This window comes from Suricata suricatta, chromosome 8 (genome assembly GCF_006229205.1).
Source record: "Suricata suricatta isolate VVHF042 chromosome 8, meerkat_22Aug2017_6uvM2_HiC, whole genome shotgun sequence".
In the NCBI taxonomy this organism is placed as follows: domain Eukaryota; kingdom Metazoa; phylum Chordata; class Mammalia; order Carnivora; family Herpestidae; genus Suricata; species Suricata suricatta.
Window position 1 is genome coordinate 118548593 of NC_043707.1, and position 17153 is coordinate 118565745.

At 54.1% G+C, this 17153-nt stretch overlaps 1 protein-coding gene across 1 annotated transcript; it reads left to right on the plus strand.

Moving 5' to 3' along the window:
• The first annotated feature begins 910 nt into the window (after nt 1-910).
• On the plus strand, nt 911-16775 carry PEF1 (penta-EF-hand domain containing 1). Its single transcript, XM_029948752.1, has 5 exons — nt 911-1016; nt 10032-10347; nt 13303-13458; nt 13935-14078; nt 15746-16775. Exons 1-5 carry the CDS (start codon nt 993-995, stop codon nt 15973-15975), a joined length of 870 nt encoding a protein of 289 aa, XP_029804612.1. The 5' UTR covers nt 911-992; the 3' UTR covers nt 15976-16775.
• Nucleotides 16776-17153: the final 378 nt, after the last annotated feature.

A 17153-nucleotide genomic window follows, 5' to 3' on the forward strand; every position in this document is an offset into this window, starting at 1 on the left:
ATAGATGGGCTAGAATGGATAGTACTTCATAACACTTCATTTTATTTCTTAAAAAAAAAAAAAATCAAGTGCCAGGCACTGTACTAGGCACAGGGGATATGACAAGCAAAACCAGATACAATCTATGCTCACATGTTAGAACTTAACAAATTACTCCAATAAGCCTGCAAACAAGTGTAGAGCCTGAACCACCAAGACCAAGTAAGTATGACTATATGCGGTCTCTTAGTAACCAGGATTTGACTTTGTAGACCAGTCAAGACTTCCCGGCTGAGAACTGGGCATCCATTGACACCAGCTCTAGGCCACCTCTGCCCCAACCTACTGTGAACTAGGGCAAGTCACTGTCTCTCTGGGCTTCAGTATCCCCATTTTATGCAAAAAGAGACCCTTATGTGATCTAATTATTTCCTCCTCCTCTGACAGCGTAGGATTTTCCTCTCCAAAGCCCACAGATCCCACTCCACAGCTACTAAATGGCACGTGGTGTCCTGACGTTAGAGCGAAGTACTTCGCTGTTGCCTCCTCCATCCTTTCCAGGAGGCCTGGGTCTGTTTCCGGTTGTCACGGGAACCGCCTGGGCCCTCCTCCGGCGGGCGGAAACTTAGGGTGACTGACGACTGCAACTACACCACTACCAGGCGTCCCCTTTGCCAGGTTGAAACATGGCCACCACTGCAACAACCGACCCAAGCTTCTCACCAAATACCCGGGTCTGGGCCATCGCGGGGCCTACGCTAGGTCAGGAAACGGGGCAACAATAATGCGAACACAGCGAATAAGATTTCCAGAAACCTCCACCCAAGCCTTAGCAACTCGGGCCTTTCCTTGAGGCGCCCGACCGCCGCCCTACGCGTCACTTCCGTCGACCCGTGCACCCAGGATTGACAGCGATGAACAACCAATCAGAAGCAGGCCCGCCCCCCAGGCCCAAGCGGCGGACTTGGGCCCGGGAAGCTCCACCCATCGCCGGCGTGTGACGTCGAGTCGCCATGGCCAGCTACCCGTACGGGCAGGTGAGTGTGGGGAGGGGTGGGGGAGGACGATTGCAGGAGGGGCCTAGACGAATCCAGGCCCCGGCCCTGCTTCGCTTTCTCCCGGCTCCTCCGCGCCTTTCCCACGATGAGGTTTCGTTCGGGACCGAAGGCCAAAGGGCTGGTCGGTCGCGCCCGTCTCACGTCACGCAGGACTAAGGTCTGGGAGGTCGCGGCGCGCCCCCTTTGACGTCGCGCCGGCGAGGATTTGGGGACCTTGGACCCCACGTAATCAGGCTGGGCTCTGCCCGGGCCCCACGCCTTCTCAGGACTCCTGCGAGGGGGTCCCTCGGCCTCGCCAGCGCCCACAGATCATTTAGAGCACTGGTTTCGTCGGCATCGTTTGGGGCATCGGATAAAAACACCCCCTGACGTACTGCATGCGAATAATCAGGCAGGAGACTCTGGTTTTCGCAGGTGCCACGAGTGACCTTGTTTACCTAGTCTAACACTTGCATTTCACGCGTGGGAGAAGTGAACCCCAGAGAAGACACAGAACTCTGAAGTCTCCAGGCAGGCAGCAGAACCCGGAAGCCTCAGCAACGTGCCCTTTCCCACTAACGGCCCATTTCGATCCAACCAAGAGATTCTGTGGCCAGAATCCTTTGTTGGATGTCAGATTGGTAGAGTGGTTCAGTTCATCTTGGAGTCAGAGGAAGGCTCACCCACTTGTCTCCATCACTGTAATAAATAGTTTTGAGCAGCTAGGCAAGGGGATTTTGCCTTTGTGGGCCTGTTTCCCCCTTCCTACAATAGGGCCCAATAATAGGGTCTACTTCATAGAGCTGTTAGGAAGTCATGCTTGTAAAGCATTTTGGTACTTCTCAAGGTGTAACAGTATTTTGATTTTTTTTTAGACTCCTAGAAGGCTAGTGCGGGGCGAGGGTCCTCAAAATACCTTCATTTTAAGAAACTGAAGCCCAGGGAGGGATCCTGAGTTGCCCAAGGTCATAACTAATTTAGGAGATAAAACTCATGCAGGGAAAACTGGAAAACAAATAAATGGGATATTAGAAAGCACTCAACCGAGTATAGTCGCACGCCAAAAGAGTGGCGAGGAATTGCAGTGCTGTATGGCCTTTGTACACGATATTTGGGACCTTTATGATCTTGGTGATGAAGGTCCTGTAGGCATGCTAGCAGAGAGGTTATTATCCCAAATATTGCTGAGGAAGGAGCCCAAAGAAGTTAAGTGGCTTACTCAAGGTCACATGTAGCAAGTGAGGGCTAGAACTTAGGTCTCCTTTTATTGCATATTAAGCAGAGGTAGGAAAAAAAAAAAAGAGACTGGCATCGGCTGAGGTTAGGAGGAAGTATAACCTAGCAGGGTTTCCGAAGCTCCCTTCCACTTGTTGGATCTTATGAAATGTTAATAGGTATTGCTAATAGAGGAAGATTTTGTGGTTAGGGAAGTTGGGAAATAATTCTGTTAAATATAGCTGAATAAGTTCGTTCAGCATGGGTATCTCTGAATTTTTTTTTAATGTTTTTATTTATTTTTGAGAGACAGAGAGAGAGACAGTGTGAGCAGGGGAGGGTCAGAGAGAGGGAGGTACAGAATCTGAAGCAGGCTCCAGGCTCTGAGCTAGCTGTCAGCACAGAGCCCCACGCGGGGCTCAAACCCACAAACTGTGAGATCATGACCTGAGCTGAAGTCGGACGCTCCACTGACTGAGCCACCCAGGTGCCCCTGAATTCTTAATTTGTTAATGTGCCTTGAAAATCTGCCATAGAAGGTTGGAATATGCAGTATTTCTTAAACTTATTTAACCATGGAACTTCCTACCACCCCCCAACCTCCACCTTTTTTAAGGTCTGGTCATTTTTGGGGGGAACACTAGTATTCTGGAGGAACACAGTTTGAGAAAACGTTGCCAGGGTGCACCGTTTCTCGGTGGATGGTTTGTGTCAGAATCACCTAGGAGCTTCTTTAAAAAGCACACTTTCGGGTTCTACCTCAGACCTATTCTGAGCCCAGGAAGGGTCCAGGAGTCTACATCATAATGAGCTTCTGGAGTTCATTTGTATGCATCCTGGAGGCAATGGCATAGAGTTGAAGAGCCTGAACTTCCAGGGTAAGCTACAACTGGGCTAGAATCCTAATTCCAACACTTAATAGTTCGATGCCTTTGGACAAACCATCTAAGGGCTCTGAGCCTCAGTTTCCTCACCTTCAGGAAGGGAGGCATAACAAAAGGGAGGATTCTGCCTTCATAGGGATGAAATCAAGACAAAATACAAGCCAGCCTGCAGGGAACTTGGCACATTGCTGATACCGAGTGTGGGCCAGTGCCCGGTGATGGCTCTTGTCCTCGCACTTGCTGTTACCGTGCCGCCTGGGCGTACCCTCAGAGTGAGATACTGAAAAGGAGCACGAAGAGAAATGTGTCTAGAAGAAGAACTGCTTTTATTCCCCCATCATACCCTTTTCCGCCTGTCCAGCTCCTGGTCTGAGGTATTACAAGAAAATCCCTGGTTGTTTTAGAGCATCCAAAGGCTTAGCAGCACCCCTGCTTCACCCAGTAAGCGCCTAGTGCACCCAGTAACTCCATCCTATTTTTGGGAGTCACAACTCCCATTTTCCCCTGCCTCCAGCCATGGGGTCCTCAAGCATGGCCTGGGTGTTGGAGTCATAAAACTCAAGTACCCTTTGGTCCTGGGTGGGAGAGGGTAGCTTGGTGGGTTTCGGTCCTTGAGGCTGAGATATTTGGCTACACACCCTGCCCTGCCATTTCCTTGCAGAAATTCCTTGCAAAAGTCCAAGACACTGTTTCCCCTTCTTTAAAATGGGGTCATAAAAGAACCTACGTCAGGAGTTACTGTAAAGTTTAAGGGGCTAATCCGGGTACAGTGGTTGTCGTGGTGTTTGGCATAGAGTAAATAGTCCAAGGAAGGAGTGATACAGATCAGTACATTGTAGAATTGGTGTGATAAGTATTAAATGGGAGTAAGCGTAAGGTACGAGGCCAGCACAGGAGGGACACCTCAGTCTGGGGGTGAGGATCTCTTAGAGGAGGTGACATTGAAGCCAAAAGCTGAATCACCAAGAGGCGATAACTGAGTGAAGAAAGTGGAGGGTCTAGCGTACACAAAGTTTGGGAAATGAGAGCCTAGTGTTTTGGAGGAATTTCAGGAGATCAGTATGCAGCGAAGAGGAGAGAAGGGCTAAGAAATGAGACCAGAAAGGTAAGCAAGGACCAGATGCCTTTCGAGGGAGTGCAGACTGCATCCTGACTAACAGGGGGATCATCAAAGAGGAGTTTTTTCTCCTTTGTCCTTTGGAGCCGCACCACGGGGCCCTGTGACAGTGGACTGGAGCAGGAGGGACTGGAGGCAGGGCAGCTGACGTCACCCTGGTTAGAGAGAAGAGCGACCTGGTGAAAATGGATTTGAGAAGCATTTGGGAGGTAGAATTGAGAAAACTTGGTGCCTAGTTGGGGTGACGGAGGGGAGGAAAGAGGAGGTGCCCAGGAGGGCACTAGGGTTTCAGGTTTCGGGTTTAAGTGACTGGGTGGGAGGTACCGATCGCTGAGATGGGGACTCACAGGGAGGAACAGATTTGTCGAGAAGATCCAGGAAGTTGTTGGATATGTGGGTCTGCAGCTCTGGAGAGATGGAGCCAGACCAACGATTTTGGCATGTGAGCACCAAGGCCTTAATTGAAGTCTTGGGATAGTTCTTGGCCCAGTATTTATTGGCTGCAGGTTTCTGGCCTTTAAATATTTTAGGAGGCTCTGCTGGTGAATGCCCAAACCACTCCTGTCGTCTTGGTTGTTTAACCCCTTAGAATGGGCTTTAGCCTCCTCCAGCCGACCCTTGAGGGGCAGCTCCAGAGCACAGGCCTCTTTTTGCAAGGCAGCCTGCTCCATTCCCCATCCGGGCTCAGCATGGACCAACCTTTGAGATCTTCGAACTCCATGAGGGTCTTGGGGGTAGAAGAATGAATGCTCAGAGCCGAAAGAAAACACAGAGCTTCTTGAGTGGGTTATGTAGGGGGAGGCGAGCTCCCTACCACTTGCATGAACGCAGACAGAGATTCAAGATGGTGCTTCCGAGATTCCATCCCCTACAGAGAGGCTGGGCTGGAGGGCCTTTGGGCATCTCTTACAGTCCTGTGCTTCTCAACTCAGGTCTGGGCTGAAAGAAGAGTAAGATTCTTCGGAGTCCTCCTGATTTCCGGGCTTGAAGCATCTAAAAGATCACCCACCCCATCCACCTTCCCCCTTCAGCCCTGTCCACTGTAGAGATTCCTCTGTAATTTGACAGTTGCATTGAGAACAGTCCCTATTCAGTCACAATTGAGTGAACACAGCAGAGGGGGGTAGAGATAGGCCCCGTTTTGAACCCCAACTCATCTGTTCTAGTTGTTCATCACAGGCACAGGTACCTTAATATTCTCATCTGTAAAATCGGGGCAGTAGCACTTCTCTCACGGGACTGAGGAGCAGTGGGGGTCGGTTGAACCAGAAGCACCTTGCAGAGCCTCAGTAAGATGTGAACTGCCCCACCCCCCGCCCCAGTATATCCAAGGTAGCTTATTTGCATTCAGTAGAGACCTCAGGATAGTTTTTTGTGATGCTTTGGGAACTGTGGTTGCAGGACTCTTCCTATCTTTTCCTTCCTCCCTCCATCCCTCCCTTCCTTCCCACAGTCTTGTGTTGATCAGCATGAAATGCTCTTGGAAAAAGCCTCAAAAGGGTTGGCAGTGTGGAGTAGTGTAAAAGAACAGGGAGTCAGGGACTCCAGTTTTCACGTCTGGTCCAGACCTTCACTCACAGCTCCATGACCCTTGACACCATCTTCCCCAAACTTCCTCGGCAGCCTGGATCCTGCCTCAGTGGGCGGCCCCACTGCCTTTGTGGGTACACCCTGGAAACCTGAGTCATTCTAAACACTTCCCTTTCCCTCCCCCTGCATTTACTCCCTAATCGAATTAGTTGTCAAGTCATGTCTAGCCTATCTCTGAAATAGCTTCAGAATCCATCCTGCTTGCTCCACGTCTAAGTCCGCTGTCTGGTTCAAGGCCTGCCTGCCGAGCACCTGGGCTGCTGCCTCCCCCACTCCTCCTCCACCCCGCTGCTGGTTAATTCTCTGCACTGTGCTCTGATCACGTTCCTCCTCTGCTGAAAACCCTTCTGTGGCGCTCTGTTCCCTCAGGCATAAAGCCTAAACTCTTCAGAGTGGGATTCATCTGTTCAAATATTTATGGAGGCTTGCAGGTGCCGGGCACTGTGCTGGACGCTGGGTGCCGCGATGAATGAGGCCCCGTGTCTGGCTGTGGGGAGCCCACTGTTGCACGGAGGAGACAGAGACAGACAAAATAGTTTTGAGATGCCAGTAAGTCACCAGCTAACTGAAAGGCAGCAGGAGGGGAGCTTGGTCAAGGAGTGTGTAAAGAGCCGGCCTTTCTGAATCCACCTTGCCTTCTGGTCCCCGCCCTTGCTTTTCAGGCCATTCCCCCACCTCTCTGTGCTCACCCCTAGGTCCTGTGCCTTCGCCTGTCTTCTCCCTCCTGTCTGGAATGTCTTTTTTCCTGCTTTCCTTTTGGGGAATGCGTATGCATCCTTCAGAGACGCCTGCAGTATCACTCCTGCCTCCTCCAGGAAGCCTTCCTTGACCTACTTAATGCATTTCTTTATTTGATTGCTCATCCATCATTCAACAAACAGAACAAATTACTCTGTTTATGTCTCCTGGATCACAGTTACGTAGACTTTTTCTGATGGTACGGATCAAACTATCAATATCACCGTGGCCCACAGTGAGACACAGGGACAGGCCCAATTTAGTTTTGCCCCCGCCCCCCATACCTAGTACGGTATGGTCACTGTAAATACTTGCCAGGTGAAGTCATTTCACGGTTGTGAAAGATCTTCCTTTTTCTGTTGGAGGACTGTCGGCAGGATTCTGCCAGGAGCGTGCGTGCGTGCGTGTGCGTGTGCGTGTGCGTGTGTGTGTGTGTGTGTGTGTGTGTAAGTGCTCTGTACACTGCAGGTAAGGGCTGTAATGCAAGGCAGACCAGAAAGGGTTGAGCTGCTGCCAGACCAACCCAGACCCAGCAGGCCCCTGAAATGTGACAGCAGGAGGGTCAGAAGACCTGCCTGCCTGGCAGCACCTGCTTTGTTGATCTGATTTGGGGGCATTTCTGGGAGGAGGGGGCAGAGGTGGGGGAGGCCTGTGCCTCAGGTGCCCTAGGCCAGGTCCAGTTTATGGTTTTGCTCCCTGGCCGATTGTGAAGCAGCTACTTCTGCCTTGTGTCTGGCCTCTTCTTTGGGTGTGCCCAGACTCTGCAGGGTCCCCACCCCTTGCTGGAATCCGGTGCCCTATTGTTTAAGGGAAGAGCACTGTAGCAGGAGGCATTGGGAGTCTCTGGGCACGGGTGTGGTGGGGAGTGGTCCGCCTCCGGCTCACTGTGATTTGAGCAGTTCCCGTCCCCTGTCTTTAGTCACCCCATCCCTGACCTGAAAGGGTTAGGTTAGATGACACCCTCCCCTCCCAGAGCCCGGTCCGTCGCACTGCTCCAACCCCCTTCTCCTTATCCCAGCTCAAATGCTGCTTTCTCCTGGAAACTCCCTTGATCTCACCCTCTTGCCTTTCTGGTCCCATGACGCATGGCTTGTGCATCCATCTGTAGCACCTGTTTCCTTATGCTGTTTTGTTAGATGTTGCGGAGCATGTTTCCAGGTCTCTTCAGTTAACTGTTCAGTTAACTGCTTCGTTAGACTGTTTTGCTCCTCTGTATATCCCCATCCCCAAGAATTTGTCTGGCCCAGGGCTTCGCTGATGATAATTAATATAATAATAACAACAGCCAAGGTTTATAGATCATCATGGTTTTGCCGGGCACTGTTGTGAGAACTTTTTTTCTTACGTTGGTAGTTTTCTTTTTTTTTTTAATTGTTCTTAATGTTTATTTTTGAGAGAGAAAGAGTCAGAGTGAGAGCAGGGAAGGGACAGAGAGAGACGGAGACACAGAATCCGAAGCAGGCTCCAGGCTCTGGGGTGTCAGCACAGAGCCCGACGCAGGGCTTGAACCCACAAACTGCAAGATTGTGTCCTAAGCTGAAGTTGGACACTCAGCGGACACTCAGTGCCACCCAGGCACCCCACATTCGTGGTTTTCAAACTGTCGAGTCACTTGAAGGCTTCTACAGTGCTCCCTCAGGATCTGACAAGGGAGGGGGCTCAGCATGGAAGGGGCTCTGGAACCCCCACCTCGCTGCTGCCAAAGCAACTTTCTTTTATCAGTGTTTAAAATTGTACTTTCTCAGAAGAGTTTTTTTTTTTAATGTTTTATTTATCTTTGAGAGACAGAGAGAGACAGTGCAAGCAGGGGAGGATCAGAGAGGGAAACATGGAATCCGAAGACAGCCTCCAGGCTCTGAGCTAGCTGTCAGCACACAGCCAGACACGGGCTCGAACCCACGAACCATGAGATCATGCTCTGAGCCGAAGCCAGACGCTTAACTGACTGAGCCACCCAGGAGCCCCTGAAGAGTCTTTAGCTAAAAGTTAAACTGATGATATTCTGCTGCATTTATTTCTTGTGATCAGCAGAACCTTCCAGTGAGGGAGAGATGATTCTGTTTCACTCGTGAGGAAACAGGCACGGGGAGAGTAAGCCAGGGGCCCACAGTGAGAACTCAGCTAGTGAGCGCAGAGTTAGGAACTGCACTGGGTCTGTGACCTCACCGTAAAGTCGTCTTGCTGCTAGCTTTGGCAGCTTCCAGGGCTTGACAGCTCCCGTCGTGCTGAGTGGGGAAGGTGGAAGGACCTCTTCCGGCCCTCCTTCGAGAAGCCTCCCTTCTTTGACAAGCTGACCTCCTTGACAGCCTTGGCCTTGAGGGAAGGTATCCCAGAAGCCCCCAAACACAACAAAAAGAGAAAGTCCAGGCTCTCAGCAGCTAGGCCACTGGTGTGCATTCTAGATTTTTCTAGAACATGTCCAGGTTGGTTGCCCTCCTCAGAGCCAGGCCTAGCTGCTCCCTATGCCTTTGAGCCCAGACTGTCTGCAGACGTGTTGGGGCTGCCCTCTGTCATTTAGGGAGTTTCAGCTGAACAATCTAGTTTGCGGGTCCCTGGCTAGTGGTGTGGGGCCGTGGACAAGAGAGGGAACGCCCCCTTCTGTGCGTGAACGTGCAGTCCCGGCGCCTCCGTACAGTCTGTGTGTGATTTTTCTGGACTCGAGTCTCCTCCTGCATAGCAGGTGCTGTTCGTAATAGTTAATGTGCGTTGAGTGCCAAGGCCTGTGTCACACGTTTCACATGATCGGTCTCGTTTTGTTCACATACCTGGGAGATAGGCACTGTTTTTATTCCCATTATGAGTAAACAATATCGAGGCTTAGAGAGGGTAAGTCATTAGTCCAGTTCGTAAATGGCAGAGCCTGAACTCAAACTGGCATTTTTTTTTTTTTTTTTGCCCCTTCCCAAGTGTGCTATAGTGCCTGAGGAGCAGGGCCTCCCCTGCCTGCCTCACGGAGCCGAGAGTGAGATGGGGAGGTGCTTTTGTGTCTCAGGGTCAGGGGCTCATGCCACAGATGAGCCGGTGCCGCCGATACATCGTCTGTGGTTGAAGAGGGCCAGGGAATGAGTTCTCCACATAGAGATGGAGGCAGCACGGGGTGAGGCTTGGGGATTTTGCTTCATCTGCCGCCTCATTGTTCAGTAAATATTTATTTACCGAGCCTCCATTCGGCACTGGGGCCAGGGATAGAGTGGCAAACCAGACATGATCCCAGCCCTCGCGGAGCTCCTGGGCTCCACAGGGAGGACAGGCAGGAAGGCAAGCCCTGACCTCCGCAGGTCGTTGGCACTAGGATCTTGGGTAAGTTTTATCTTCTCTGGAAGCCCTGGGTTGCCCACCTGAGCAATGAAATCCTAATCCCAGCCCTGCCTAGGGGAGCAGCCGGAAGAGGCTGGTGGCTGTGCCTTGTAGCAGTGCCCTTCTGTGGCTGGTTGTGGCCTCGCTCTGACTGGTATTTTGCTCTTCTCGCAGGGCTGCCCAGGAGCTGGAGGACAAGCACCTGGAGCCCCTCCAGGTAGCTACTACCCTGGGCCCCCCCATGCTGGAGGGCAGTATGGTAGTGGGCTGCCCCCTGGTGGCAGTTACGGAGGGGGACCTGCCCCTGGCGGGCCTTATGGCCCACCAGCCGCTGGAGGACCCTATGGACACCCCAGTCCTGGGGGGCTCCCCTCTGGAACTCCAGGAGGATTGTATGGCGGTGCGGCCCCAGGAGGTCCCTACGGTCAGCCGCCTCCGAATTCCTACGGCGCCCAGCACCCTGGGCCTTACGGACAGGGACCTCCTCCAGGTAAGTAGGGATCTTGGACTCCGGGTGCCTCTGACCTTTTTCTGAGTTATCCAGGGCCCCTCTTTGCCCTTCCATGGGTGTGCAGGCAGCCTGGTCCCTGGCACCCTCGCGGCTTGCTTCTGGCTCCGCTGTGTGCATCAGCAGAGCGAGGAGTGTGTCCGTGAGCTTGCCATGGGGGCAGCCACCCCAGCATCACTCTGGCTTACGACCACAGACGTGTGTTCACGTCGCTCGCTCGCACTCACCCACTCTTGCTTGCGTGTCAGCAACTGACGATGTGGCTGCTGAGGTTTGGAGTCATGTGTGTGTGCTTTCCAGACCCAGGTGGGCTGAGCAGCTGGGGCTGTGTTGTGAGTGTGGCAGGACGGGCCAGGAGGGCCCGCAGGAGAGCACCGGGCCTCTCGGAGTTTCTGCGCTGAAGTGCTGTGCATCGCTGCTCCTGGTGTCTGCGCCAGGCCATACACCCCATGCCCAGGCCTGCCGTCAGTAGAATGGGGACAGCTGTTCCTCCCGTGGAGGGGCTCCACAAGCCACCAGGCAGGGGAGAGGGTGTACAGTGCTCTTACGGGGTTGGGGGGGCAGTTAGCAAACAGCCGGAAACAGTGTTCCATGGGGAGCACCCATCTCTGTGGGAGGGAGATTGGCCATTATAGGTAGAAAGGCGAGAGAGCGTGGCTGTTGAAAGCCTGGACTTTCGAGACCAGACCATGTGCTGACCTGACCAGACTACTTCACCTGTTCACACCGTACTGTCCACGTGTGTAGATGGGGTAAATGCCACTACCTGACAAGACTGTTAATGAGCATTAGATGAGAAGGTGCAGGTGAACGCTGGGCTCGGTGGGAAGGGCTTGGTACCCAGTACCTGTGAGAGGACTCGTTGGGGGACATTCTCAGCTAGGAGGTACTCAGCACATCATGGGACAGCCCGTGGGACGAGGGCCTCACCACGGAGCGGTACTAGGCAGGCAGGGAAATGGTGCAGGGAGGGTAAAGAGCAGAGAGAATGAAGGCGAGGGACGTTTGGGGTGCGGGGGGCTTGGAGATCCAGCGGAGACAGAATCCCAGCGAGCGGCCTCGGGCTCAGTGCGGGTTTCTGAGTGGCCGCAGATGGGGGGCCAAGGCGTTTCCTCGCAGAGTCAGTCAGTCAGCCCCTTCACAGGATGCTTCCCCACCAGAGGCCAAGCCGGCAGCTCGACACCCAGGACCGCCCTGGCGCAGCTGCGGGGCCCCTGGGGACGGCCCCGCTGGGTGCTCCCACCTTGGGCGTTCTAAACACTGAGTCAGCAGCCTTGTCAGAGCTCAGAGCTTCTGGCTGTTTGCTTTCAGCCTGGCAGCTTCATGAGGACTTTCTCATCCTTCTAAAATCTTGTCTGTGAGCCCACGTGAGGCCACTGCTGGCAGAGGAGCCCCTCTCTGCGAGGCCTGTCCCTTTAGGGCCTGAGGCCAGAGATCGTCTCTGGAGCTGCGGGGAGAGACGAGGAATGTGCCGCAGACTCCAAGCTGCTCACCGTCTGCAGCTTCCTCTCACGTGGCCACCTTTGCCCCTTTTCCAGTGCGGCTAGGGACCCCCTGGAACAGGGCTTCGTTGAGCCTGATCCCGGGGTGCCCGGTTAAGCGTCTGACTCTTGGTTTTGGCTCAGGTCATGATCTCATGGTTCATGAGTTCAAGCTCTGCATCGAGCTCTGCGCAGATCGTGTGGAACCTACTTGGGATTCTCCATCTCCCTCTCTCTCTGCCCCTCTCCCACTCATGCACACTCTCTCTTTCTCTCTGAAAATAAATAAAATTGTAAAAAACTAATAAAAAAAGAGAGAGAGAGAAGGAGTACAAAGGAGAGGGGAAGGAAGCCTGTCCGGAGATGGAAGAATAGGGAAGGCTTTTTGGAAGGAACCACGTTTTCTTTGGGTCTCGCAGGGGGACAGGAGATGGCCGGGAGCAGTAGAGTCTCTGGGGCGGGAAGGAGCAGGGGTGGCCGAGGACGAGGATGACGCTTCACCTGGGCTGGAACAGAGCCCTGAGGGGGAACCGAGTGCGAGAGGTAGGCAGGAGTGGACCGGCTCGTGGGAGGGCCTGGCGTGTGGTGTTCAGGATGCTGGACTTTATTTTGCAGACGGTGGGGAGCCTTGAAAGAGGTTCGAGTTGAGGCGAGGGGTAATGGGTGAGAACTGAGTTCATTTCAGAGATTACTCTAAAGGGGAAGGGTGGCCGAGAGTAGCTGTAAGGAAGATTCCAGAAGGCGTTTTGGTGAGAGGTGTCAGAACCAGGGCAGGTGCGGCGGAACAGGGAGGAGGCACCTGTGTGTGGAGCTCTCCGGGCGGGGGGAGGGGGCGTGAGGAGGTGGCAGGGAGGTCTCCAGGGAGCTTTGGGGCTGGGTCCTTGAGTTGGAGATGACGAGGAACAAAGGGAGGTGGAGTTCCGTGACCACACACACTGTGGTGACTCCTGATGGACTATGTCAACTGTCGCTGTGGCCGGAAAATCGGGCCCGGATCAGGCCGGGGTCCCACACCAGAGAGCCCCCTGCTGCTGTGACTCTCGACATATTTGTCTCTGGGCTGTGCCTTGTAGCTGCTCAGCAAATGTTTTTGGGTTGTCAGTCTGCGGGGAAGAGATAATCCTTTGCAGAGAATTCTTAGTCAGCCGGAAAGTCCCTGTGCCCTAGAAACTTAAGATCAAAGAGAGAAGTGACTGGAACACTGTAGGAAAAGCCCAGCAGATTCACAGAGTAGAAAGCAGCTGCAAATACTCGTTGAGTCTACACTGAAGGTCCTCTTCCATTAGAGTAAGGCTGCTGGCTTAAGGGGAGATGGGGTCACTGGACTTGTGAGGCTTTGTGGGTAAGGAAAACCCATCACTAGGGAGGCACCCCCCCCCCCCCCCCCCCCCCCCAGTATTTCGCAGTGACCTCGAGACCTGTGACTGACTCCTCTGGGTTGCACCCCTTTCCGTAGGTGGCATTCCTCCCAATGTGGATCCGGAGGCTTACTCTTGGTTCCAGTCAGTAGACTCTGATCACAGTGGCTACATCTCCATCAAGGAGCTGAAGCAGGCCCTGGTCAACTCCAACTGGTCCACGTTCAACGATGAGACGTGCCTCATGATGATAAGTGAGTCCAAGCCCTTCCCCATGGGCTCGGGCTGGGGCACAGCCGCCTGAGACGTGACGTCTGGGCTGCCATGCTGAGGAGAAATCTTCCGGCCGGGGAGGATTTCGGGCAGGAAGTTGGGCTCAAGGTGAGATCCTCCAGACGGAGAGCTCCTTCCCGTAGGTTTTTTCTCAAGATCCAGGCCCTGCTGAGTCACATGCTGTTTTCCGCTCTGCGGAGTGGGGGCGCCCTGCCCTGGTAGCAGATGGCACCGAGGGGGCCAGCTGCCAAGCGTACAGAGAATACGCGGTTCTGGAAGGGCTGGAGCTGAGTGGGGGCCAAGGATAGGGGCTGGTCAGCGCTCGGTGAGAGTATGTCTCAGGTACAAGCACCTGGGCCTCAGGCCTGTGGTTCCGCGGAGTCTCCTGCTCCAGCCTGGGTTGTACCCGAGGACCCGTGGCCCTCAGTCTCGAAGCTTTTTTCTTCCCTCCATCAAGACATGTTCGACAAGACGAAGTCAGGCCGCATCGACGTCTATGGATTCTCGGCCCTGTGGAGGTTCATCCAGCAGTGGAAAAGCCTCTTCCAGCAGTACGACCGGGACCGCTCGGGCTCCATCAGCCACGCCGAGCTGCAGCAAGGTGAGGGCCGCGGCAGGGACTTGGCGCAGGCAGAGCTAGTCTTTTCCGTTCACTCCCTAGGCTGGGAAGGCCGTTTTCTCAAGCCGCTGACTCCTAAACGTCCAGCCACACTCCAAAACTCAGCACGGGTCTGCTCCCTGTCCCTCCTGTGATCAGGCTGGGGTACTGAGCCAAGATGCAGGGCAAGGGAGGCACCTGGTCCTGGGATCAGGGCTGGGCCTCCTGGTGGTGCTAGGTGAGAGCAACCCAGCCTGCAGGGAGCCTCGGGAACGGGAACTTAGCTGCCCAGGGCACTTTGAGACCAGAATGTGTGGCCTGCGTGGCTGGCTCTTTCCTCTGTAGTTTCTTGAATGCAGAATGGAAAGAGCCCTGTGTAGGGACTCAGGAAGGTGGTTTCTGCCACCAGCTCTGCCGGAAGGCAGTTTCCTTCCCGACCTGGGGCCCCACACCACGCTAAAAGTTGCATTCGGGTAGGATGACCTGAGGCCATTGCTCCAGGTTTGGTTCCGTTTCTGACTCTGCAAGGTGGATGGTTAGTGGGGTGATGAGACTCTGACAGGGAGCTTTGCCCCCTGGGAGGGAGAGAGGGCTTCCTGAGAGCCCTCTCCCTTGCTTGGCCGTGGGTTTCAGTCAGACTGAGGAGCCATGGGTGGCTCTGCTTGAAGGAAAAAGGGGTGACCTGTACTGCTCATGCTGGGTCCTGGCAGGGATCCTGGCGAGGGTGATACTGTCACAACAGGGCTGGTATTTATTGAAGGCTGGCTGTGTGCCAGGCTCTGTGAAAAGCACGTCCCATGTTCCGTCATTTATTCTGCCCATGTGACAGCTACTATTTATTGTTCCCCACTCTTAGGTGAGGGATTTCTCATTATTGCCCTTTCACAGGTGAGAAAACTGAGGCTTAGTTTAGGCAGCTTCCCTGTGGGGCACATAGCAAAAGGGGAGCTTTCAGCCTGGGCCAGTAGACATGCAGAGAGGAATAAAGGACGCCTCCCAGGTGGCGGGACAGAGAGCAGCACGCAGGCTGTGACCTTGGCACTGCCCAGCAGCCTCTCCTGGGGAGGTGAAGATGATATTATTATTTTTAACAAACAACAAAGCGTTGTAGGCATCAGGCACTGTGCCAAGTGCTTTATGAGATCACCTCCTTTAATCCTTACTAGAACGTACAAGGTAAGTATCATCCCCATTTTAGAGATGATAAGACAGGGGATTAGCAACGGTAAGCAATGTGCCAAAGGGCTGTCTCGACTCTGGAGCAAGCCTCTGTCGGGTTTGCTCTGTCGCACTGCCTCTGATGTCTAGCCTGGGAAGGGTGGTCCCAGAGGCACAGGCCTCCCTCTCTAATGCACTCGAGTCACAGAAGAGCACGGCCAGCCCCGTGTCATTGCCCCGTGTCATTCTGGGACCCCACGGGCCCGATTGAACACACAGTACTGGAGGTTTGGGGAAAGGGGAAGGGAACGTGCCAGTCAAGGGCAGCACCCAGCTAGAGCCCCTTGTGCGCTCCCACCGTTTTGGACAGAGCCCGGGGACTTCTGTCCTCTCTGCACTTTGGTGCTCATCCCCTCCAAGTCCCCTGCACTGCCGTGCTCCACGGAGCTGGTTGACAGTGGTGCTTGTGGTAACCTTTGGGTCTGCTCTCTGTGCCCCTCCCTCCTCCGCAGCTCTGGCCCAGATGGGCTACAACCTGAGCCCCCAGTTCACCCAGCTCCTGGTCTCCCGCTATTGCCCTCGCTCTGCCAGCCCCGCCATGCAGCTCGACCGCTTCATCCAGGTGTGCACCCAGCTGCAGGTGCTGACCGAGGCTTTCCGGGAGAAGGACACAGCTGTGCAGGGCAATATCCGGCTCAGCTTCGAGGACTTCGTCACCATGACGGCTTCTCGGATGCTATGACCCAGCCCATCTGTAGAGAGTGGGGTGTACCGGGGACCTTTCCTGGCTCCTCAGAGGGGGAGAGCCAGGCAGGCCTCCCCTCTTCTCCTGTCCCTCCTAGAAAAAGATTCTCCTTTGCCTGATGGCAGCGCTGCTCCCAAAGAGGGCTGGGAGTTTTGTGTCAGTCACCAGACAGTGGGGACCTGGGCTGAGGCCACACGGGTAGTGGCCTAAGAGAGGACTGGAAGTTGAATGTCCTTAGAGCCCTGCGTACTTCAGTGGCCCCACCTTGGGCCAGGAGCAGGAGACGCCAGTCAGTGCAGTCGAGTTAGCACCCAGTCCACTGGGCTCCAGCCTCTAGTTGTCGCTTCTGTGCCCTGATGCCAGGGGTAAGTGTTCATCAGCCTCAGGCCATTAGCACCTGAGTCCCCTCCCCTACACCGTCCTGTCAGATGAACCCAGTTTCTCCAAAGTGGAAACTGACCAGGCATGGGAGAGGTTTGTCCACGGGACCAAGTAACTTGGGTTCCACCACCCCCACACCCACGAGTCCACACATGTTGACTTGCAGGCGCCTGGCTGCTGGCCCTGCTCGGGAACCGGCCCAGTCTGCGCTCTGGGCACCCTTGGCCAGGCTGCCCATCTGCAGCATGGACCCCTCGCTCGCCTGCCATTCTCCGCTTGGCTTCAGTCCCCAGGGGACAGATGCCATCTCCCACCGCCAATGCTGGCTTTTTTTTAAGCTGTGTTTTTTTTTTTCTTTTGGGGCCAAAAGTTTGGTGAAACTGTAAGCTTCAATAAAAGCACAGATCTCCGGAGTTCCACATTTTCCATCACACTTCCTGGCTACGGGTTCACACACAGGTGCGCGCACCCACCCAGCCACTCGTTTCTTCCTCATTCAGCGGGTATGTAAGTCCATACCATAGATCACAGGCTGCAGAAAGAAGTGTCTCGGGGATACGGCCCACATGGGGCTGGTCCCATTTCCCAGGGGGGAAATTGAAACGTTAGGGACCGGCCGGGTTCACCTCAAGAAGCCAACTGTGTTTTTTAATGGTTTTAGGGCTGGCCCCGTAGGCTACATGCAGCCGCCCTAAACTTTTCATTATCGCAAGCCTTAGTTTTATCTTCCAGACAAACTCCATTTATTAAGTCATAGCTTCTCCCCCATTTTTATTAAGCACAGACATCTGTAC